The 25,850-nt window shown below is 43.1% G+C and overlaps 1 protein-coding gene across 1 annotated transcript; it reads right to left on the bottom strand.

The window, feature by feature from the left end:
- Window positions 1-1,306: 1,306 nt before the first annotated feature.
- On the bottom strand, window positions 1,307-23,870 carry LOC120052135 (calphotin-like). Its single transcript, XM_038999005.1, has 12 exons — window positions 23,714-23,870; window positions 20,424-21,002; window positions 16,651-16,698; window positions 13,608-13,646; window positions 12,598-12,828; window positions 12,361-12,402; window positions 10,444-10,542; window positions 10,227-10,313; window positions 7,432-7,536; window positions 2,428-2,580; window positions 2,251-2,323; window positions 1,307-2,156 (listed from the first exon to the last, which is right to left on the bottom strand). The coding sequence occupies exons 1-11, from the start codon at window positions 23,756-23,758 to the stop codon at window positions 2,261-2,263; spliced, it is 1,491 nt and encodes a 496-aa protein (XP_038854933.1). The 5' UTR covers window positions 23,759-23,870; the 3' UTR covers window positions 1,307-2,156; window positions 2,251-2,260.
- Window positions 23,871-25,850: the final 1,980 nt, after the last annotated feature.

The raw sequence follows: 25,850 nt of genomic DNA, 5'->3' as shown, positions 1-25,850 counted from the left end.
TATAGCGCTCACGAGCCAAAAGTGGTCCCCTAAAATTGTGTACTACGTCACATATGTGCAGATATGTGCACCACGTCATTGCTCTCTGTCGCGCTCTGCTGTGTGTGCGCATCTTTCTAGCTTTCACTCAAATGGCAAGGGTCTGAAGCACATTGGCTGGAACCCGAATTGCTATGGGGCTGGCCCACATGGGGAAAATTTTGGGGGAAATGGCGCTGCACAGATCTATAAAACAGTTGCTTTCAAAGTAGGGATTTCGTGGCTAATTGAGGTAAGACAGTAATTCTGCTCATAGATTATGCATGTATGAACTACATATTGACACATCCAGCCCAAAATGGGAGGTTTAAAAAATATATACTAGTTGCCAAAGTTCCGGAGCATGTGTTTAATGACCATAGTAATAAATGCCATGAAGCCAACCTTACTAGCGTTAACGCAATGACTGGAAGTCTATGGTAATAGCATGCTAACTGTTACCAAAGACCTCTAGTCATTGCGCTAACGCTAGTTAGCAACTCCCTTCAAACTGCACACAGAGATACAAAAATCCATGAGTTCATCTGGCTCTGGGGAAGTTAATCTCGGTTACCCAGAAGAGAAATTCTCACACGTTTGTAACTTCACATACAGAATCTGACCATGGGAGATTATGGGGAAGTAAATAAAGCAATTCATTGCCAAAACCCCGAAGTATCCTTTTAAGGCTGCATTAACACAGGCAACCCAATTCTGATATTTTTCCACTAATTGGACTTTTGACCAATCAGATCATGTATTTTGCCAGTAATTGGTCAAAAGATCAGAATTAGGCTGCCTGTGTAAACACAGCCGAAGTAGCAGACATCTATGGACCTGGGGAGATCCTCCAAATAAATACATAAATCACCCAACAAGTCAAATGCTTCCAGTCTCCTAATTGAACATCCTAGAAGCAAAGAGCCTGGAGTTTTTCCTGAACAGTTTTCAGACAGAAATCCTGGTTGTAATTATGTCTCACTTTGGTAAAGTAACAAGCTCACATACCCGTATGCTATGCTTTGCCATGTAATGTTAACACTCTCCAACTGTGCGATCGCAACATTTCTAGATTGTGGTGCTATTAATTACTGATAAAGGATTGTGAGCTAATAACTGTATTCCATCCCACAAAACGTGCTTGCTTCAGCTGCCTGAAAGTATTTATAGTTTCAAACGTTATGCTAATGTGGAACTCAAGCTGAATGTGTTAAAACGAACAAAAACATGATTACTAAGGAATGTAGAACACAGGCCAACAACTGAATCAAGGACTTGGTGAGTAACATCTTTATTCAAAAAGGTGAATGAAATCCAACCCAGCTCCTCAATTACATGACAACCCCATGGTCTCTTCCAGAGCACGTAACTGAACACAAACAGCGGTTGTACCACATCATATGGTCTATACAAAACAGAAAAACTAAAAACAGGATCTACAGGCCCCCGTACTCTGTTTTCAGTTGGCAGCGTAGGTAATTAAATGTTAAGAGCATCTGGTCAGAGGACCTAAAACTACACACCATTTCACATTGCCCAGGACAGACTTGGGACTGTAGACACACTGACACTACACAGTAAAGAGGGTGGAGCTGTCATCATACAGTCCCTGAAAAAACAAAAGTACCACAATGGGGATAGGGAGAAGAGGGGGTAGCTATGGTACTGTACAAACTGCGATACTGTCCCTTCACAAAAAGGCGTCAAACCAGGTTAAAACAGGAAACGTGTACAAGGAATTAATCCCTCTCATCCATACAAACATGGTCCAAATGTGAAGACAAGCCATTGCCACATTCATCAATTCTACAGTATTCATACACAATGCATGCCATTTACAATTGATGCAAATCCACAATACACGCAATGGGATACAGAAATCTATGAAAGCCATCATTTGTTTATTCCAAATTGTCACATTCTGATAAAAAAAAAAAAGTCTTATTCCCCCACCTTCATATCGCATTTTAAACTTGTTTAATATTTTTTTTGTAAAAACCCAAGCAAGAAAGGCACTGAGTGTTGGATGTCTGTCAAATTTCCCAGCGGTCCCTTTAAGCCCTAAAAAATGAAAAGTAAAGTTCGCTGGTCGGCTCACCGTCAGGCTCTCTTCAGTCCTTCATACTGACTGAGGAAATCTGTGGGGAGAAAGGAACAATAACAGAATGTTAATGCCAATCCAGACCTTATGCATTCAAATGCAGTGTTTAGGGAGATTAAACAAGTCGTCACCCATAGAGATCTATCCCTCAATGGCCACCTCAGCTGCCATCTGTCCATTCAGCACTGCCTCTGCTGGGATATCCTAAAAGAACAAGAAAAGAGTTTAGAACTGAGGGTGGTTGATTTGAAATACTTAAAGACTGATCACAATTGGTTGGGAGAGTTCAATACGGTATAGGTTCCTACCTTGGGGGCGGCGAGCTGCGTGTGACACTGCAGTTCTGAGATGACAGGGTGGGGGGCGGATAAATCTCCAGAGATGACGTCAAGGACCATCTTCTCATCTATGGCATCCTTTTTAGCCTCGATTTGCATCTGGGCTTCAATATCCTCTTTAGCCTGTGAAAGCAAACGCAGACAGTCAATGTTGTTGAGCGCACCACTAAGTTTCAAGTTGTCACGTGCACAAGTACAGTGAAGTGCCTTTCTTGCAAGTTCTTTCCCAACAAAGCTTCTTACCCCATGTGACCTACTTGTTGTTTGTATGTACTGACATATAACTGATAGATGCACACACATGACATGTTTTTAAATGTATGTAAATTGTGTTACGTTCCCCAATTTCTGTGTTGTTGTGGGTTTGTATGTGTGTATTTCAGGAAATGGCTTCCTGAAGTCCTAAGCAGCTGATTGGTCGGACCCATCGATAATTGGAGCTCTGACCCCGCCCTCTCGTCAAAGGATACAGCTGTCTTCAATTAGACTCCTTGTGCAGCTTAAAAGCCAGAGTTCCTTTGTTAGGAAGAAAGAGCTTCTTGGTATACCCCAGTATTGTTTGTTGCTCAGGGAGAGCTTCTTTGATATTCTGTGTTGGTTGTTGCTCAGACACTTTTTGTGAAGAATTTTGTAGCTGGTCCTGCGGAGATATGTTTATGTCAAAAGGACTGTTTTGATTATTCTGTTTCATTTGTTCCCAGGGTGGAAGGGGAAGGCACCTTGGGAGTGCTTAGGCAAGAGGCCTGCGGGCATACATATACCCATAGTATGTACTCTGTCTATGCACACTAGGTAAGACCTGGGCGGACTACCCCCTGTATTTTGGTTAGCACGCCAGGTGGCGTTAAGAATAGATAAGTTGTGGGTAGGAGAGGGGGCTCTTTAACTTTTACCTTCTTTGCTTTGGTTCCGTCAGACCCTTTGACCCAGAATTACCGTGTGAAGAAAGAAATTCCCTGTTAACGGTGTAATTCTCTGCCTTTGTCATCCTTACCCGCACCTGCAATCCCATACCTCTTTCATTTCACGGGAGTTGAGTGTAGCAGGGTGTTGTGTTCCCTCCCAAGAGGTGTGTGTAACAATTGTAAAGTATTTTTTTGGTCTAATATTTTTTGTTGTCGGACCCCAGTAAGACTAGCTGTCGCTAATGGGGTTCCTAATTAATCAATATCCAGAGTAGTAAAAAAAAAACATTAGTCCCACTACAGTACTTGGCATGCCCAATGCAGTGAAACAAGCTGGAGCAGCCCACAACCAAGGGAATGAACAGAATGTAAAAAGGAAGACCACAAGGAGAGAGGCGAGGGAGGATCGATCCACTTACTTACTTTATTGTCCCCATGGGGAAATTTTGTTGCAGTGTCATGTACACATTTAAAGTGGCGTTAAATACAAAACAAGATTGACAATACAACTTTCCATAACAGTCACGCACCAATAAAAAAATAATAATAATAAGAAATAAGAAATAAAACATTTAAAACAAAGACTAGCCTGCTGGCCTTACGGGGTCAATGGGAACATTTGCCTGAGCTATTTAAGAGGGATATCACACCTGGCACAAATGATTGTCTCGTTCTATTTTTCCTGCTGAGGGGTGCCCTATACCTGCGCCCAGAGGGGAGTAATTCAAAGTCCAGGTACAGGGGGTGACTTGGGTCTAAAATGATTTTGTGAGCCTTACGGAGGGCCCTGACCTTAAAGATCTCAGCCAGGCCTGTCCGTTTGACTCCAAGTACCTTACTTGCTGTGGTAATAATCCTTCTCAGCATGTTTCTCTGACTGACAGTGGCATTGCCAAACCAACAAACAATACAAAAAGTTAAAATACTCTCAATAAAGGATTTGTAAAACAGAGTCAATATAGTACAGTCTATATTAAAAGAACCCAACTTTTTTAGAAAGTACAGTCTCTGTTGGCTCTTTTTGTAGATCTGGTCTGTACATTTACTCCACTGAAGCTTACTGTCCAAAAAGACACCCAGATATTTATATTCCTCTACAATTTCTATATTCTGGCCTCTGATAGATGTTGCAGAGGTAGGTGTTGTACGCTTCCTGAAGTCTATGCACATCTCTTTGGTCTTGTTAGTATTGAGGACCAAGTGTGATTCCTCACACCACTCTACAAAGTTATCTAGGACCGGGCCATGATGTACCTCGTCATCATGCAACAGGCTGATCAAGGCAGTGTCATCAGCGAACTTAACAAGGTGTCTGTCAGTATGGGAGCTAGTACAACTATTAGTGTACAAGATGTACAGAAGTGGGGACAAAACACATCCCTGAGGAGAGCCTGTGTTGGTATTGCGTATATCCGACACATGGGGACCTATTTTGACTCGCTGTGAGCGTTGGCTCAGGAAGTCCAATAGCCACAAAACCAGCCCCCCATCTAAGGAAAAGTCCCGAATGAGTCTCTGTGCCAGAATGTAGGGCTGGATTGTGTTGAAGGCAGAAGAAAAGTCAACAAACAGAACCCTGACATGGGATTTGGCACCTTCTAGATGTCTATAGACCATGTTAAGGAGGGTAAGAATGGCATCATCAACTCCTCTGCTGGTCTGATAGGCAAACTGAAATGGGTCGAGGAGCTTCTGGGTGACACTGAGAATATGACTTTTCACAATTTTCTCAAGGCATTTCATAACTAAGGATGTCAAAGCGACAGGGCGATAGTCATTCAGCACAGAGGGATTCGATACTTTAGGAATTGGTATAATTATTGATTTTTTCCACAATACTGGAACGTGTTGCTGGTTGAGTGAGGATTGGAAAATGTCTGTAAAAACACCAGCCAGTTGTTCAGCACAGTGCTTTAACACATGCCCACTTATTTTGTCTGGGCCTGGGCTTTTGTATGTGTTACATCCCCTGAACAACTTTAGAACATCAGACTGTTGAACAACAACTCTCTCAAACATTTGTAATGATGCTTCCATTTGTTTTACCTCCGACACGAAGTTGTCTGATTCAAATCTTGAGAAGAAAACATTCAGTTCATTAGCCATGTTCTGGCCCTCATATCCCCCAAGGTCAGCACTGGTTTTTCCCCTGCCTATATGGGGGGCGCTAGCCATGGATTTAATCCCTTGCCAGGCCACCCTTGCGTTTCCTGAGGAGAGGGTCCTCTCCACCCTTTGCTTGTATGCCTCCTTGTCCACCAGTATCTGTCTTTTTATCTCACGTTGTACATCTCTTAAAGCCTGTCTATCACCCCCAGCATAAACTGCCTTCTTCCTATCAAGTAGTGATTTTAGATGTTTTGATACCCAAGGCTTGTTGTTAGGGAAGATTTTACAGGTCTTAGTAGGCACAACTGACTCAACACAGAAGTTTACATAGTCTGAAATAACCTCTGTGAGTTCATCCAGATCAGAGCTGCTGTCCTCAAATACCTCCCACATTGTACAGTCAAAACACCCCTGGAGACAAGTGATACTGTTGTCATTCCAGATCTGGACAGTTTTAACTGTGGGTTTCTCCCTCTCCAGGAGGCGACAGTAAGTTGGCCTGAGGTAGACCACATTGTGGTCTGATGTCCCCAGAGGAGGTCTGGTGGTGGCAGAGAACGCCTTTGGTATTGTCCCATAGCACAAATCAAGAGTCCTATTTTTCCTAGTGTGACATTTCACATACTGATGGTATGTGCGCAAGACTTTGCGCAAGGTACAGTTGTTAAAATCCCCTAAAATAAATTTGGGTGCGTCGGGGGAGATGGATTCCAGTTTCTGTGACAGATTATAAATAATCTCTGATGCCTTTGTTATATTAGCTTTTGGTTGAATGTACACAACGGTAACAAACAATTGGGGGAACTCACGGGGCAGATAGTAAGGTCGCAGTGACACAGAAAGCAGTTCAATGTCGGGGGTACAGAGTCGCTCTCTTACCAGGATCGATTTACACCACTGGTCCCTGACAAGCAAGCAGACGCCCCCGCCGTGAAGTTTCCCTGTGACTGTCAGATCGCGGTCCGCTCTGACCAGGGTGAAGCCGGCCGGCTCCACTTCTCTGTCCGGGACTCTATCATCCAGCCAAGTCTCAGTAAATGCCAGCAAACAGGCCTCCCGATATTCGTGTTGGAAGCGCAGATTCGCTGACAACTCATCCGCTTTCCCCCTCAGTGACTGGGCATTAATCAGCAAGGTGGTGGGTAAGGGAAGTTTGTTCTTAATTTTTTTAAGTCGTTGTCTGATTCCCCCGCGTTTTCCACGTTTGCATTTGGGTTTGTAATCCACTCGCAGACAATCAGGTATTAGATGGGCCATTGGGATATCCATCGCGTTCGTATTTGAGTTGCATTGTAGTAAAAACTCCCTGCTGTATTGGATTCCGCTGCCAGCAGCGTTTTCATTATTTAGTCCGTTCGTAGCGGGTATGTACACGATCAACAAGATCAGTCCAACACCCCACCACTGGAAATCCATGGTTGGCAGAATGTTTGTAAACTAAGTGTACAAATTAAAAACATAAAATAACGCCACTAAGTGTACAAATTAAAAACATAAGATAACGCCACACCAAACGTCACACACACTGCAGGTCGCAACAGAGCCGCGCCCCACAGATGGCAGAGAGGAAGAACCCCTGGAATGCCACATTTCAAAATGTGCGAGAGCATTTGAAATGAGGCAAGTTATGAGGGGATAGCCTACACCCAAGTGTTTGATTATGTTAAGGCTTATTATATAGCAAGGTGATTGAGTAAAGAGTTGGTTGAATTCATTATTCAAAGTTAGTGAGTGGATGAGAAGTTTAGGTTATTATGATTCAACTCTGACCAGCAGGCCCTCCGAGCAGGGCCGGTAATCGGGTGGAAGTACGTCGTCTCTCACCCCCATCTTTGTCACCTCTTTCTCCTCACACTCTGGCTCCTGAGACCAACCAGACAACAGGGTTACAGGAGTGTGTTTTGTGTGTCACGTCTGCTCTACTAAAGCATCTCTGCTTAGAGAAATGTAGGAGACTCACGTCAATGACTTTTTCAGCTGTGACAGGGGCAGGCTCAGTGACTCGAGTGATGTCGTTCAGCAACTCCGATAGGGCGTCAAGTGAATCCGTTGGGACTGCGGGCACCTGAACAGAGATGACACGCAGTCGGACTTGAGGAAGGGGACATCAGCAGGTGGTCATACTGTATGATTGAAGGTGTGCCAAAACAACATGTGACCACATCTACGACCACATCTGCATGCACACCAATATCCTCTTATTATTCTGGATACTTAAGTATTCTGTTTTTTAGTTGACGCATATAAACATCATATCCCGTTTACAATAACACGAAAAAGCTTGTATCGCGGTTATGCGAAACCCCGAAAAGAAGCCTGGGATATGTTGATTTTTGACAGGATACTGTGGCATGTAAACATCTTATCCCGTTTACTGTTGTTTTTCACGGTCTCCGCAGGGACTGTTTCACATATGGGTGTTGTGATGTTTTCATCCGATTGTCAAACAAATCATTTTAAAAAGTATGTTATAGCTATGTAGTTCGATCCTCCATAACAAATTATTTGGACCGTATAGCCTACTGGCTTATGCTACTTTCACCCCTAATTTGGGTACTTTTCTGCCTATATTTTCCAACATTTGGTAGGCCATTTGTCAACTATAGTTAGATACATGCAGCTTCTCTTCTTGTCATAACTTGTTGCTCAGAAGACTAAAGTTCGTCTTGGGTGCATATTTTATGTGGTTGAAATACCGTCTGCTTGCATAAGTGTCAAAGATAATGCACATGTAACTTGTTTTCTTAAGAGATGCTGAAAGAAATCACATTACTCCACTCCTGTTCCTGAAACAAAATTACAATTTGTTGTCTAATTTTACTGCAAGAAATGCATAATTCTGCAGAGTTCATATTTTATTACTCTACATGTGAGAGGTTATAGACCTACAGTCAGTGTCCAGATTTCAGTTACTATTCCATTTAACCCATATGAGGAATATTCTGTTTATTCATGGAAACCGGGATATTCGTGAGCGGGATATCAAAAATGCATGTAAACAGCTTATCCCGAACAAGACCTTAAGCGGGATACAGTGGCTTGCTGTATTCACCCCCCTTGGCATTTTTCATATTTTGTTGCCTTACAACCTGGAATTAAATTTGATTTTTTGGGGGGTTGTATCATTTGATTTACACAACATGCCTACCACTTTGAAGATGCTAAATATTTTCATTTGTGAAACAAGAAGACAAAAAAAAACAGAACTTGAGCGTGCATAACTATTCACCCCCCCCCCCCCCCCAAAGTCAATACTTTGTAGAGCCACCTTATGCACCTTATACAGCTGCAAGTCTCTTGGGATAGGTCTCTATAAGCTTGGCACATCTAGCCCTGGGATTTTTGGCCATTCTTCAAGGCAAAACTGCTCCAGCTCCTTCAAGTTGGATGGGTTCTGCTGGTGTACAGCAATCTTTAAGTCATACCACATATTCTCAATTGGATTGAAGTCTGGGCTTTGACTAGGCCATTCCATGACATTTAAATGTTTCCCCTTAAACCACTCGAGTGATGCTTTAGCAGTATGCTTTGGGTCATTGTCCTGCTAGAAGGTGAACCTCCGTCCCAACTTAAATCTCTGGAAGACAAACAGGTTTCCCTCAAGAACTTCCCTGTTTTTAGCGCCATCCATCATTCCTTCAATTCTGACCAGTTTCCCAGTCCCTGCCGATGAAAAACATCATGATGCTGCCACCACCATGCTTCACTGTGGGGATGGTGTTCTCGGGGTGATGAGAGGTGTTGGGTTTGTGCCAGACATAGCGTTTTCCTTGATGGCCAAAATGCTAAATTTTAGTCTCATCTGACCAGAGTACCTTCTTCCATATGTTTGGGGAGTCTCCCAAATCCCTTTTGATGAACACCAAACGTGTTTGCTTATTTCTTTCTTTAAGCAATGGCTTTTTTCTGGCCACTCTTCCATAATGCCCAGCTTTGTGGAGTGTATGGCTTAAAATGGTCCTATGGACAGATACTCCAATCTCCGCTGTGGAGCTTTGCAGCTCCTTCAGGGTTATCTTTGGTCTCTTTGTTGCCTCTCTGATTAATGCCCTCCTTGCCTGGTCTGTGAGTTTTGGTGGGCGGCCCTCTCTTGGCAGGTTTGTTGTGGTGCCATATTCTTTCAATTTTTTTATAATGGATTTAATGGTGCTCTGTGGGATGTTCAAAGTTTGGGATATTTTTTTATAGCCCAATCCTGATTTGTACTTCTCCACAACTTTGTCCCTCACCTGTTTTGAGAGCTCCTTGATCTTCACGGTGCCGCTTGCCTGGTGGTGCCCCTTGCTTAGTGGTGTTGCAGACTCTGGGGCCCTTCAGAACAGGTTTGTATATATAACTGAGATCATGTGACACTTAAATAAAGTCCAACTGTGTGCAATCTAACTAATTATGTGATTTCTGAAGGCAATTGGTAGCACCAGATCTTATTTCGGGGCTTCATAGCAAAGGGGGTGAATACCAATGCACGCACCGCTTTTCTGTTTTTTTTTATTTTTTATAATTTTTTGAAACAAGTAATTTTTTTCATTTCACTTCACCAATTTGGACTATTTTGTATATGTCCATTACATGAAATCCAACAAAAAATCAATTTAAAATTATAGGTTGTTAAGCAACAAAATAAGAAAAACGCCAAGGGGGATGAATACTTTTGCAAGGCACTGTATGTGCTACTATCCGGAATACTGTGCACACCTAAATGTGGTCATTGTGTGTATGTGTCAAGAGTGGGTATGATTGGAGCGCGAGTTTCACCTGCTCAGCCATGGCTGCCTCCACAACGGGAACAGATTCTGTGATGGCAAAGTCAGCCATTATGTTGATGACAGGGTCTACTGGGGCCTGGAGAGAATAGACAGAGTTACACATGAGCCCAATGTTCAGAAATACAAATTCCAACTTCACTTCCATTTCAACTTTCTTACTTAGAAAAGTGAACGGACTGAGAATGCCATATCTTGGTCAGCCTTACCTCTACGAGGAGCTCTGCTGGAGCGACCTCGGCTATGGGGGCTTCTTCGACCTGTGCTTCCACGGGCTTCCACAGCTTTTCTGGGATAATTTCTGTCTCCTGGGAGGTGAGAGGTTGGGGCACATGTCAGTTTAACACCAAAGCAAAAATTAGGTGACAATCTACCATTGCTTCCTGGGTCCTGTTTGTATTAAGCAAACACAGAAGTGTCAAATTTGTGAAGTGCTCCAGCGATTCTTCCTAATAGGAACGATCACTAGCTCAAAAGCCCAGCCTGCGTTGAACTGATACGAACGCTTTGAAAATTCATCTAGATAATATGTCCCATGTGCTCCCTCTCCGGCCTCTAGGTCAACAGGCTGCTCATTATGGCACACACCTGTCACCATCACTCACCTGGACTCCCTCACTTCCTTGATTACCTTCCCTATATATGTCACTCCCTTTGGTTCCTTCCCCAGTTTCTGTTTCCTGTCTGTGCTTCTTGTTTTGTATTATGTTCCGTTTTATTTTTTTTACCTTTATTTAACTAGGCAAGTCAGTTAAGAACAAATTCTTATTTTCAATGACAGCCTAGGAACAGTGGGTTAACATTTTTACCTTGTCAGCTCGGGGATTCAATCTTGCAACCTTTCGGTTACTAGTCCAACGCTCTAACCACTAGGCTACCTGCCGCCCCATTTTATGTTTCGACTCTCAGCGCACATCATTACAATGTATAAGAAGTTGCACAATTAAAAAAAGATACTGAGCAAAAATATAAAGTGTTGTAAAGTGTTGGTCCCATGGTTCATGAGCTGAAATAAAATATCCCAGAAATTTCCCATATGGACAAAAAGCTAATTTCTCTCATATTTTGTGCACAAATTTGTTTACATCCCTGTTAGTGAGCATTTCTCCTTTGCCAAGATAATCCATCCATCTGACAGGTGTGACATATTAAGAAGCTGATTAATCAGCATGATCATTACACAGGTGCACCTTGTGCTGGGGACAATAAAAGGCCACTAAGACGTATAATTTTGTCACACAAAACACAATGCCACAGATGCCTCAAGTTTTGAGGGAGCTTGCAACTGACATAATGACTGCAGGAATGTCCACCAGAACTGTTGCCAGATAATTGAATGTTCATTTCTCTACCATAAGCCGCCTCCAACGTCGTTTTAGAGAATTTGGCAGTATGTCCAATCGGCCTCACAACCACAGACCACATGTAACCACGGCAGTCCAGGATGAAACTGTGGGTTTGCACAACCGAAGAATCTCTGCACAAACTGTCAGAAACCTTCTCAGGGAAGCTCATCTGCGTGCTCGTCGTCCTCACCAAGGTCTTGACCTGACAGCAGTTTGGCGTCGTAATCGACTTCAGTAGTGGGCAAATGCTCACCTTCGATGGCCACTGGCATGCTGGAAAAGTGTGCTCTTCACAGATTAATCCCAGTTTCAACTGTACTGGACAGATCTGTACACAATTCCTGGAAGCTGAAAATGTCTCAGTTCTTCCATGGCCTGCATACTTACCAGACAAGTCACCCATTGAGCATGTGGGATGAACTGGATCGACGTGTACAACAGCGTGTTGCAGTTCCCGCCAATATCCAGCAACATTCCACAGGCCACAATCAACAGCCTGATCAACTCTATGCGAAGGAATTGTGTCGCGCTGCATGAGGCAAATTGTGGTCACACCAGATACCGACTGGTTCTGATCCATGACCCTACCTTTTTTCAAGGTATCTGTGACCAACAGATGCATATCTGTATTCCCAGTCATGTGAAATCCATAGATTAGGTCCTAATGAATTAATTGCAATTTACTGATATCCTTATATGAACTGTAACTCAGTAAAGTCTTTGAAATTGTTGCATGTTGCGTTTATTTTTTTGTTCAATGTAGTAAGAAATTCAGCTTACCACTGGAACCTCTTCAGGTGCCTCTGTCATAACAGTCTCATGCTGAAAAGAGGAGAAATTACAATAAAAAAATCTAAAATAAAAAAATTATCAGATGCTTTCTGAATGCGGTTTAAGAGAAAAGGGAAGGAACAGAGCAAACCACACACTACATGCACATTCACACAAGACAACATCACGTAACAGAACACAAAGGGCTCGAGTTGAGTTTTCAACAGAGGCAGAGAGATGTAGCACCTCTTCGACATCAATATCTTCAGGAATGACTTCAGCTTTGACAAAAGGACTGTCTCCGTCTTTGATTCCCGACTCTTCGAGTTCAAGTTCAGCTTCTACAACTGGGGCAGCTTCGGCCTTGACCACGGGATCGGGCTCTGGTTCTTCCTCAACTACTGCCTCTACTTTCGCTTGGACCTCGTCAACTATTTCAGCCTCCACTTCAGCCTCGAGCCACGGCTCGTCATGAGTCTAAACATGCAGTGGAACACCGTCAAACGCCACACCATGCAAGGGCAGTATGGCTGATATACACACAGTAGGCTACTAATGAAACACCTTAGATTCACTGCAGATTCTACCTTGCACCTGGGCCCGGTTTCCCGATAGCGATGGAACTTAGGCTTACGAGTGTTTTAACGATGCATCTTTCTTACAATGGCCGAAGATGCGTTTCCCAAAACACCCCTCAGAGAGAGTGGTCGCTAAGTGCATTGTTGGAGCATGTGCCAATACTGATAGGATCAAAAGATCAGCTTTCCCTATTCAAATCTTACCATAACATTAGAATTATTTCACACTACAGATGACTGATCAGCTCCTAGAGCAATATTACCACTTACGGGTGTAAATATTGAGGTGGCTAATTCTAATGCTTACCCAATAAAAATCCATTAATTCATCATTGCGCACATTAGGCTACACATCATGAAATATATTGAGCAATTACAGACAGTAGTCTAGAAGTAGATAAATAGAACTCAACAGAGATGGATAAACCCTGTGATTGTATGTTTAGTGGAGATCTTCTGTGTAAAGTGACACGGGAGGGGGAAAAAAGCACCCTACGATGCACTTAGCTGTTCTATGAGTGGTCTGAGGCAGCCGTTAAATTACTAACGTTTTCAAGTGCAACATTAATAACGATGGTTTTAGGAAACCGGGCCCAGTATCACTTGGACTAAAATGGCATGCACTATATTATTTTCATATTGCACAGTGACAGACTAGCGACAAAGGTAATATTTTACCTGTGCGATCTCTGTGGTAATGGCTACGGAGTTTTCGACCTGAACAGGGACAACAAGGAGTTAGTGTACATATTTATAAAATAAAGAGTACCGTTAATGGTCCAACTTAATGCAGAAGGAGAGGTAGTTGTTAAACACACTGGTAGTGAAAAGGTGGGAGGAAGGTGTCATACTAGTAGGAACACCTTTTTAAAAATAATTTTTAAACATTTTTATTTTAGGGGGTGGATCAGCTTTAATAATGCAAATAGATTGTGGCTTCTGTCAATGCAATTGTCTGCATAATTTCTAATCCCCCATATATATATATTTGTACTTTATTATTTTCCCCTAACCCTACCACCCCTCCCCTAATTGGACTAAGCTAATGGATTCTACTTCCAGCTTTACATACTATATACATTTTACGGGCATAGTATATTATACATTAGTTATTTTTGTTTGTTTTTAGTCTCATGCTTCAGCTACACTCAAGCACTCCCATCTATCTCTGAACACCATCCAGTTTAGATTTTTTATTTGCCATATACAGTGCATTCGGAAAGTATTCAGACCCCTTGACTTTTTCCACATTTTACGTTACAGCTTTATTCTAAAATATATTAAATCAGTCAGAGTCTTCATCGTCAAGGTACTCATCGGCGTTGCTGAGTGTACGTGTGATATCTGTAATAAAACAAAATAGGAAGGAAGAGCTGAGGCCAGTAACACTTCTGGGAGATTCAATTACATTTAATGGAATTAAAACATTTCCTCTCATGACTGCAAAGTACAACTATGTTCCATTGTGGACTGGACAGTTCTTTATTGGGGGTTCCTCGCTTTGGCATCTTGCATTCTTAGTAGTGTTACTGAAATACAGTGCATTCGGAAAGAATTCAGACCCTTTCTCCACATTTTGTTACTGCCTTATTCTAAAATGGATTAAATAAAGCATTTTCCTCATCAATCTACACACAATGCCCCAAAATGACTAAGCGAAAACAGGTTTAGAAATGTTTCCTAATAAAAAACAAATACCTTATTTGCATAAGTATTCAGACCCTTTGTTATGAGACAAAAAAATTGAGCTCAGGTGCATCCTGTTTCCATTGATCATCCTTGAGATGTTTCTACAACTTAATTGAATTAACCACAGGTGGACTCCAATCGATTGGACATGATTTGGAAAGACACACACCTGTCTATGTAAGGTCCCACAGTTGTCCATGCATGTCAGAGCAAAAACCAAGCCATGAGGTCGAAGGAATTGTCCGTAGAGCTCCGAGACAGGATTGTGTCGAGGCACAGATATGGGGAAAGGTACCAAAAAATGTCTGCAGAATTGAAGGTCTCCAAAAAGACAGTGGCCTCCATCATTCTTAAATGGAAGAAGTCTGAAACCACCAAGACTCTTTCTAGAGCTGGCCGCCCGGACAAACTGAGCAATCGGGGGAGAAGGGCCTTGGTCAGGTAGGTGACCAAGAACCCGATGGTTCCTCTGTGGAGATCGGAGAACCTTCCAGAAGGACAACCATCTCTGCAGAACTCCACCAATCAGGCCTTTATGGTAGAGTGGCCAGACGGAAGCCACTCCTCAGTAAAAGGTACATGACAGCTCACCTGGAGTTTGCCAAAAGGCAACTAAAGACTCTCAGACTATGAGAAACAAGATTCTCTAGTCTGATGAAACGAAGATAGAACTCTTTGTCCTGAATACCAAGCATCACGTCTGGAGGAAACCTGGCACCATCCCTATGGTGAAGCATGGTGGTGGCAGCATGCTGTGGGGATGTTTTTCAGTGGCAGAGACTGGGAGAGTAGTAAAGATGAATGGAGCAAAGTACAGAGAGATCTTTGGTGAAAACCTGCTCAGGACATCAGACTGGGGCAAAGAGATTCATCTTCCAGCAGGACAACAACCCTAAATACACATCCAAGACAACGCAGGAGTGGCTTCAGGACAAGTCTCTGAATGTCCTTGAGTGGCCCAGCCAGAGCCCGGACTTGAACCCGATCGAATATCTCTGGAGAGACCTGAAAATAGCTGTGCAGCGACGCTCCCCATCCAACCTGACAGAGCTTGGGAGGATCTGCAGAGAAGAATGGCACACTTTGTTTGGGGAGTTTCTCCCAATCTTATACCCAAGAAGACTCGAGGCTGTAATCGCTGCCAAAGGTGCTTCAACAAAGTACAGAGTAAAGGGTCTGAATACTGATGTAAATGTGGAAAAAGTCAAGGGGCCTGAATACTTTCCGAATTTTTCAATTGTGCTGTGATGTTTCACAAAAGTTATGAACCTTTCTATTCTCATACTGTAGTTTAGAGATTGTCAATTAAAGATAAACACTTTTGCTATGAGTATTATTATATTATTGATCGATTGACTATTACTTTTCAGATCACCCAGCAGTGCTATTTGCAGAGTTAACTCCAGGTAAATGTTGCAATTCTTCAGCCAATCCTGAACCTGCAACCAAAAACAAGCTACATATGGACAGGACCAAATCAAAATTATCTAATGATTCTGTCTCTTCGCAGAAAAATCTGCAAAGCTGCAAAGCTATAACATTCTATTGGTTGCAAGAATTTTGTATAATAATTAACATTTTGCATCCGGTGTCGTTTTGTGTATCAGTTCATAAACCAAGTGTGATGGAATCGGTACATCGAAAATCTCTTCACAAATATTTTGCAATCTGTATGTCACATCTGTACATTTTTTGGTCCTTACATAAAACTGTTATACTTATTTTTTTTATAACAATTTTCTTTATCCAATGTTGGTCTTTTTTTGGCGGTAATGCTGCAATAAGTTGGTTGTAATTTTGGATAGAGCAGACATTTCCATGTATTTTTGTTAGCTGCATGTAGGAACACCTTTCTGTAGACAGGCTTGTTCTTTGTTCAGACCCTGCTGCTCAACCAGAGCCATGTTTGAGCAACAGCAGATGACTTGTGGGATAATTTCGGGGTGCCCGGGGGCTCCATGACTGGTTCAGCGAGTTGAGGAATAGAGTTCAGTGAGTTGATTGGAGGGGAGGGGGGGGGGGGGGGGGTTACCTTAAATTCAGCAAGAACTGACACAGGGGCCTCAGGAATGGGTATGGCCTAGAAGAAGTAGAGAGAAAGGAGTCGTTATGAATATACATTTCACTGACTGCTATAGTCAAGTGGATATAAAGTTAATTAAACTAGCCTGATATTGGAGTGGCAGAGTAGCAGTCATCCGGTTTGGAACATCAGGTTAGGATTAAGCAATTCAGATTTAAATTCTGTATTAAATAATTAATACAACTACATGATGGCATTTTATTTTAGAAACAGTGGTGGGTGGGTCAGTGGTGCCCAATTGTTATGTTTTTCACTCATGTGTAAAAAATGCAAGGTTTTTGCTAAATATACTTTCAGAGATCATAAACCTTTCCTTAGAAAATACACTAGGGGTGCACTGCGCACACACCTCCCTCAGTGCTGGCTTTGTGTCGGCTACATAGGAGTATGTGTGTGGGGGGGTATGGAACACGAAGTTACGTTAGAGCCAATTACATAATGCCAGAGATCTGCCACGCCCCCTCCTATCTCCCTCTCTCCATGGCAGGCAGAGAAAAGAGAACAAATATCTATTGATAGCTCAAGCTGGAGGTTACGAGGAAACCATCTTTGCATTCACCCCCTCCCCTCCGCCAAGCCTTTGTCTTCTGTGCCACATGGTCCATCTCCCCACCTCGGTGCGTAATTCACAGCATGCACACTTGGTACTGAACACACACACTGTGCTATCAGGTGTGTTGACCAATACTGACACGGTCTACAGCACATCATTTGTGCAGAGATTGTAAATAATTTACAATTTCTGGGACTGGAGCATACCCTCCTACATAAAATCTATATGCTATTTTACAAATGACACTAACCAGGCCAGAAAAAAGCCTGTCTAAAACGGGTACCCTATTGGAGGGAGATAGTGTTCCATTAGCAAGTCAACAAGAATAACACCTTAACAAAACACCCCTACTCAGTTCCATCACAGCAGATGACACTAATCACACGACCTCCACATGGTCAAACACCGAAATTATACAAACTGCAGATAGAACACCTCTGTTCAAATGGGCAGTTATATGTTTTTATTTAATTTAATCTTTATTTAACTAGGCAAGTCACTTAACAACAAATTCTTATTTACAATGGCGGCCTACCAAAAGGCCTCCTGCGGGGACAGGGGCTGGAATTAAAAAAATATATAATAATAATATATATATAAATATAGGACAAAACACACATCACGACAAGAGAGACAACACAACACTACATAAAGAGCGACCTAAGACAACAACATAGCAAGGCAGCAACACATGACAACACAGCACGGTAGCAGCACAACATGACAACAACATGATAGCAACACAAAACATGGTAAAAACATTATTAGGAACAGACAACAGCACAAAGGGCAAGAAGGTAGAGACAACAATACATCACGCAAAGCAGCCACAACTGTCAGTAAGAGTGTCCATGATTGAGTCTTTGAATGAAGAGATTGAGATAAAACTGTCCAGTTTGAGTGTTCGTTGCAGTTCGTTCCAGTCGCTAGCTGCAGCGAACTGAAAAGACGAGCATCCCAGGGATGTGTGTGCTTTGGGGACCTTTAACAGAAAAAGTCATCAGCATTTTTCTAGCACGTTATGTTACTAAGACAAGGGGTCTAAAAGTGATCCGTTGAAGGGACCCTTAAACAAAGGAGCCACCATAACTATACTGAACAAGCACGTAGTCTATAGCTAAAGGTAAGTAAATATATAGCTTGGGTAGAGCTGTGTAGAGGGAGGGAGAGACTGTGGGCTACAGGCCTTCCACTGGCAGCCTATATTCACATAGCCACAGCCACTACTACCATCCCTAGCTGTTGTGGAACACTGTGTACCAAACTGGTCTGATCGCAGCTCTGTCTCGCCAAAATGTACAAAACTGATCCTAGTGCAGCCCTTTCTATCAGACAGACCACAGTTGAACCCCTTCAGAGAACATTATGGACATAATGTTCCTAGTACACACCCCCTTCCTCCTCCTCTTTCCTAGTAGCCAAGTTCCTGTTTTTGCTGTAGAAGCTAGGGAACAATATACCCACAATGTAAAAAACGAACAATGACATTTACTACAGAAATCCTGACAGAGCTAAATGGCACTCCAATTCCAATGGGGGGGAACTTTTGGAGACCAAAAAAGAGAAATGATTCAGCACACATAGGAGAGCTAGCCTCGTGTTATATTTTGGAGAAGCTTCCTATATGGTAAATACTTCCACATGTGGGAGACAGAGAGAGATGGGTGAAGCGGAGAAAAAAAATGGTCACCTTTCATAACAAATGCCTAGTTTCAGTCAGCCCAGGAAGGCAGGCACTAGAAAGGTGGGGGGCTCAAGGGTGGGGGGACATCATGCAGAGGCACTAGGTGACAACAGGTGCCAGACAGAAAGTGCACCTCTATAGGGGCCCTATAATTGGGCACACAAGAGGGGAAGAGCAGGAAAGAGGAGGAGCCAAGAGAGAAAGCTGCCTGGTACAAAATGTTTGGCCTCAGATGCCCCGCCCCCTCCCTCCAGGATAAGACAAACACACCCCCCCATCAGAGGGGGGGCTCACCTGTGTCTCTACGGTGACGTCCAGTAGGGGTGTGGAGTCTAGGGGCCTTGGCCCCCTCAGCCAGCTGAATATGAGCCCCATCGTGAAGAAACCGCAACCGACTGACTGACCAGAGCCACCAACTGTCAAGCCTTTCTCTACCTGCACCGACGGTTTATGGATTTGGGCGAGTGCAGTGTCTCAGTGCTCCTATGTTAAGAGTACAAGGATGTGCAAATCTTACCAACTATATAAAACTATCCTGACACCGAGTGTGTATAACACACCCACTATGTGTGTGCGTGAGTCCAAAGTACCTTTATGAAAGCCTGTATGTGTGTGTCTAAGGCGTTTCTGGCATGTCTACGGTGAGCGCAGCAGCATAGGGCTGAGGAAAAGAGGGCTGGGGGGGCGGGGATCCGAGGGCTGAACACCGCCTGGGCCCTCAGAGACTGCAAGGGGAGTGAGGGGCTGGTACTTTACTGTGGAGCTCTATCGGCTGACCGTGAGTCCATCATCATATATAACCACCCCCTTATCCCTCGCTACACACTCACATACATGTGAGAGCACATGTCAGCACACACGTCATATGTGGTCATAGCTACAGCGTCGGAGCTACAGCATCGGAGGAACTTTAGAAAATACTGCACTAACGCCAGTCACGTGTAGGGGAAAGCGTTAGCTAACCTGGTTCATTAGAAAACCTTAAAACAGCTTTAGAGGAAAGTATTCATGTTATTAAGTTACTCTTACCACAATCTTCTAGAAAACACAAGTGAAATCAGTTTTAGAACAGACAAATCCATCCAAGACAAATTACAGTAGACAAGGTTAATGTATAGTGACTGCAACAGGGGCCCTGCCTACACTCCTGTACATGTACAGCCTCTGTTAAATAGAACATGCTGTTCTCCTACTGCCCCCCCCATCTCCTTTCCACACCACGCTAACGCTACTTTATCTCATTTCCATGGAAAGCAACCAAGGCAACCATTTTGCACAGCAAAGCAACCAGGGAACCATTTTGCACAGCAAAGATATAACTTTACTCAAGTGTTGGGTGCTGGTTTAATGTTAAGTACAGAAACTATGTCACTTGTGAAAAGAAATGTAAAAAAATCCCAGTCCATGCCCAACACATCAGAAACCACCTGAACCCAAATCCTCCCCATTCCCAAACAAATTCAAAATGGGAGAGCGGGTACTTACCTCAGTTACTGGCTCAGTCCCTGGAATGATGCTTTCTTCAACTTCCTGCCCTGCTGTAGTTTCTTCTGTAGGGGGCTCAACTGGAGCTTCTGCTTCTACGACTGGGGCCTCGACTGGGACTTCTTCTGGGTCCTCGACTGGGACTTCTTCTGGGTCCTCGACTGGGACTTCTTCTGGGGCCTCGACTGGGGTCTCGACTGGGACTTCTTCTGGGGCCTCGACTGGGACTTCTTCTGGGGCCTCGACTGGGACTTCTTCTGGGGCCTCGACTTCAACCTCCACTGGAGCTTCGACTGGGGTCTCAACTTCAACCTCAGCTGCTACCACTTCAGGCTCTACAACCGCCACCGCAGGCTCAGGCTCTGGTACTTTGACTGGGGCTGGTGGCTGTACGAATGGGACCTTTACTACTATAGTGGGGGGAATAAGGGGGTGACAATTGGATATTTCAGGGGGCTTTACGACTGGGACCTTTACTACTGGACCTTTACTACTGGGGGGTGCCACGGCAGCCACTCCTGGGGTTCCTTTGCCTGCGCCAGTAGAATGCTGCTCCTCAAGGACCCTCCTCTGGGCCTGCTGCTCAACACAAAGACAGAGAGAGAAGTGTGTCTGATGAACTTTACTATGAATCCCTCTGCTTTGATTAAACAGTGAGAGATGGAGAGAAAAAATATGAGGAGAGGTTGCTGAAGGTAATCCAGCCAGAGGGCTGTTTGTTATTGAATTACTTGTCTAGTTTGGAGTTAAGGGGAGAGGGCCTATTCTATTCGATGAAATACCAGGAATACCAAACTAGGACCAACATGTTTTCCCAGAGAGGACAGAGGACTAAACCTTTGGGCTATGGTGCCAATCAATGTGGCGGGGGGGGGGGGGGGGGGGGGGGGGCAAAACAGGTTGGATAATGGTGGTAAATTGTCTGACTCCGAGTGATTCTGACACGTCAAGTCAGGCGGGACCGAAACCTGCGAGTCAGCAGGGCTCAGGGCTAGGGATGGGGCCCCGCAGGGAAGACTGAACTAATCACATCAATCTTATTATAATCATGTTATAATCACACCCTATGCCTCGTTAGCTGCGAGAGAGGCCCGGCCAGCCAGCAGAGTTTACAGAGCTGCCAAGCGCATAAGCCCAGTGAGTGTACATAAAAAAACAGCTCTGCCTTTTGGTCTGTCAGTCAAAACAACACCTCCCGCCCCTTTGCACTGGTACGATTTAGAGTTGAGCCAGTCAATAGGAGTAGACTTAAAACCATTTACCAGACATCGTCATCCTTTGGAAAGAAACTAGAGAGACTTGTTTGAAGGGGCAGGGGAGCACATGTAAAAAGCACAAGTTAAGAAAAGCACTGAAGCAGAACATGCGCCCTAGTTAGTGATCGGAGCGTCAATCAGCAAGAGAGTCCCCTGCTGTCTTGTTTTTGTTAAAAAAGATCTTTATTGAAGTTTCACATTTTAATTTTACTATCAAATCATTCGCATAAATACACATCAACAACAATACATTTAGGTTCATAATTACATAACATGATACAGATTTCAGTGTGCATGGAAGTTTATATATATATATATATATATATTCTTATAGACATCTTGTCTTCCAAATTTTACTGTTCACAATATTTGTTTAGTAATGTTAATGCATATTATATATTATTGTTCACCATACTTCTTTAGTAATGTCATCCATGTAAATATCAAAGACACCCATGCACCTCCATAGATATCTTGAGCATGCAAAGGTGATAAGGATTTGGGATAAGTTTTTATCTGGGCTTCTGTGACAGGTTTCAAAGATTGCACAGGCCCATGGCATGCATAAAATTCATTACCAAATACAGCCTTGGTTTGAGTTAGGGGGGAGGGTGCTTAGGAGAACTCCAATCTCACCATACTGAGAAGTATTTGCAAGGGATCTTAAGTGTAGTGCATGTACAATATTAACTGACTTACGGCAGACCTATGAAAGAGCCTTGGATAACATCTAAATGATTTGTAGAATATACATTCTAATTAATTGATGTTAATTGAAGAATACACATTGCTAGGTGGTAAAAGTGGAGAAATGTGTCCCTTTGTTGCATAAGGTGATCATGGTATAAATGGAGGGGGGCACAGGTTCTAAGATGGAGAACACATTTAACTCCTCTGGCCCTTCCCATCGACACCCCCCCCCCCCCCCCTCCCTATGAAGGAAAGGCTCCTCCACCCAAGCCCCAGGTACAGAATGTGCAGAGCATCTTGCAAGATATGTGCTTGTGTAAAAGAGTAAATTATTGCCATTCCACCTCTGAGTATACAATTAAGATGTTTTACTAATCCGACCAGTACGTTAAATGCTATAACTCCGCTCACGACAATTCAATGAATAGCTGACAGTTTATGCCCAATGACTGACCAAGCAATTGCAACCACAAACTTCGAGCGCACCCACTGCATATGAGCGCAATTTGCGCCGATGTTGCGTGCTTGTGATAAACCGTTCATTCAATTGACAAAATCTACGAACCAGCATGACCACGTCACTGATTGTTTATAACAATTTGTAGATAGCCTACTTGGCCGAGAAGCATACACAGCGAGATCGAACTTTATGCACGGCCCTTATCAAACATTGCCAACAGCGCGCTGTGTTATCGCGGAAAGCCAGCAAGGAGAGGAACGGCGAGCCACATCCAATGCAGTGTGCCCGCCATGTAGTTGGGTGGATTGGAATGGATGGATTGGAAATTATGTTAAGCATGTATGACGGACATCTTGGCAGTGGTTTCTTCACATGCATCCACTCGGCTTAAAAATGCATGACTGAAGTAATTTAGGTTTGAAAAACAATTTAGTTAGCGTACAAGGAGGTTTGTTCATCCATGGTACCGATCCTTCATCCATTCCACACACACACACACACACACACACACATATAGTAATCGAAGTGCATTGAACATTTCATCCATTGAAATTGCATAATTTTAATGGATGAAATGTTCAATGGACTTCAATTACCTGAGTGGATGAAAACATGGAGCGAAAATTCATTCCAAACATCGCAGGTGATCATAGCCTAATTCAGTGGTTCCCAACCTATTTCGGTTACTGTACCACCAACTGAAGTTTGCTCTGCCCAGAGTACCCCTGAAGTACTCCTCATGTGCATTTTAACAGTTGGCCTATAGTCTCATGAGTCTTCTCAATTATCCCATGTTGATAGGCCAAGTACCCCTGGTTGGGAACCACTGGCCTAATTAGCTACAACACTGGGAAACTGAACGAGCCCAGGTGGTCCGCACTTACCACCCTTCTCATGCGGAGCTTGTTCTTCTTCCTCTTGCTGGGCATGTTCGCGTTTTGGGTTCACGCAAGAAAGAACTATAAACTTTGATTTCTGTCCTCCCCGGAGATGGAGGAGAATAAAAAATGCGCCGGAAAACAGGAGAATGTAGCCACAGTACCCCGGTTTGATGACCAGATGTTACTGATGGACGGAACAATGTGGATGTTTTTAAAGCCCTTGTTGTTGTTTTTTTCATCTCTGCCTGGACCTATCGGGGAGGGAGATTGTGGAGGGGGCGTTGACGATAGAGGGGTGTGTGTGCCCCTTGGTTGATTAGTATCGAGTGGGCTTGCCTTGCCCACAAACTGGCGTTGTTTTCGGAAGTTATGTAACTCCATCGTTTTGGACGTGTTCAGAAAACATACCCAGCCCCCTTTTCGAGTTCGAATTTGTTGATTCTGTTTGAATTTTGAAATTGTGACCAAATGTTGTCTCACTCACGGTTGGCTTGGCTGCCTAGTCTTCCTCACGTTGTGTCCTATTTATGCGTCTCTGTTTAGAAAATGTGTAAACTACTGCTCATGACAGGATTTTAGCTCCGGAGAAATAGAGTAGGCATATCTTGTGAAGTGTGTTTGTCTCCGAGTTCAGTAATGAACATCGATTGCAATAATCTGAGCAGCATCATAGATGAGCATGCGTGCGTTATGTTCTCCGTGCTCCACCTCCGCGCGCTTCAGTAGCTTCTGTAGCCCAGCGCGAAAGAGTGATTTCGTGGCTGTAGCACATTTAGAGTTCGATTCATACCCAGTAATCTAAAACAATTCATGATTTTAAAACAAATTACACTTTGTTTGTCATAGACGGACAAGATTAATATGAGATGAAAGGCGAGTTCCTAATGAGTTCAGAAAGCAAAGCTAGAGCTATGTGTGAGATTCACAACGATGGGGGCAGACGTTTTGATCAAGAGAGACCTTTAGAAAATATGCACATTTTCTCTTACACTAAATATACAAATATGTATATTACAGTTAAGGAAGGTGAAATCTTATAGTTAGTAGTTTTATAAATAGATATTTAGAAAAAATATAAGTGATTTCAAGTCTTATTCAGTTTTGTTGAATAGGAAATACATATCAAATATTTCATATTTTTATCATATTTGTACTGTGTACTTGAGCTTGTTTCCTCAAAAGTGACTGCACCTCAGTAAAAAACATGTTTAAATGACCAGAAAGGTGAGATTTTAACATTTCTTGGAGTATGCAACATTACTAGTTGTTGTTTATGATAAATAATTACTTTTGGGGTTTATGTAGATATTTTTTAATTACATTTAGTTACATTCAAGAGGTTAAAGAGTGCATGGTGGGTGGAGGAATTGACCAACAAATCTATGGATATAACAGCCTATAGCCTAATTTTGTCTGTCAAACAGGTAGGCCTACCTCTTATTTCTTAAATAGGCTCCAACACAAAGTCCTCTTGTTAGTAAAGGCGAATTAAAATGAAGACAGTTGAAATTAATTATGCCCACTCAAATTTACTTACTTTCAGCACCATGACATGTCCATTTCCGATTGATCTGCTTCAAGTTTCAGTACCACAATGCAAGTTACTTGAATCTGGCTTATTGTGAGGTCAATAACTGATAAATACATAATGGGCAAGAACCATATTGTTTTTAATCAAATTAATTATAGTAGTAGCAAGCTATCAAAGTTGATCTCTGGTCCTCCTCATCTTAGCGCGCTCCTTCTCAAAGTGAACAGAACATAGGCTATAGGTTAGTCCATGTGTAAGATCAAAAATTATTTTCCGAAGAAGCCTTTGCCTCTCCTCCTGAACTGCCACTATAGTCTTACACAGCACAGCATTGGTTAGGCAGCAGCACACAAAAAAGGTTTTGATCAGCAAGAGCGGAGCAGGCCGGGGCTCAGGGTTGGAATATCCATTGCAGTGTGTAATGCAGCCTAGTTTTATTTACACCATCCCAGCAGATATCTCAGAAATATAACTTTGCTCTCTTCTTCTCCGAGCATTCACTTCGTAGCCTATTGGCTATGGATCATTTGATTGAGACCACACTAAATAGCCTATAGGCACACTTGATATTGTGTGCCCAGCAGCATTGGGCACATATCGATATATAGC

The sequence above is a fragment of the Salvelinus namaycush genome, chromosome 1 (genome assembly GCF_016432855.1).
Source record: "Salvelinus namaycush isolate Seneca chromosome 1, SaNama_1.0, whole genome shotgun sequence".
NCBI classification, from domain to species: Eukaryota; Metazoa; Chordata; class Actinopteri; order Salmoniformes; family Salmonidae; genus Salvelinus; species Salvelinus namaycush.
The sequence above is the reverse complement of the archived record's forward strand: the minus strand, read 5'-3'. Positions and strand labels throughout refer to the sequence as shown.

Coding starts and splice junctions, on each gene's coding strand:
- LOC120052135 (XM_038999005.1), bottom strand. CDS start 23,758: ATGCCCAGCAAGAGGAAGAAGAACAAGCTCCGCATGAGAAGGGTG. Junction 21,003..23,713: donor AGCTCCGCATGAGAAGGGTG/GTAAGTGCGGAC, acceptor TGTGTTGAGCAG/CAGGCCCAGAGGAGGGTCCT. Junction 2,581..7,431: donor CAGCTGAAAAAGTCATTGAC/GTGAGTCTCCTA, acceptor TTGCTTTCACAG/GCTAAAGAGGATATTGAAGC.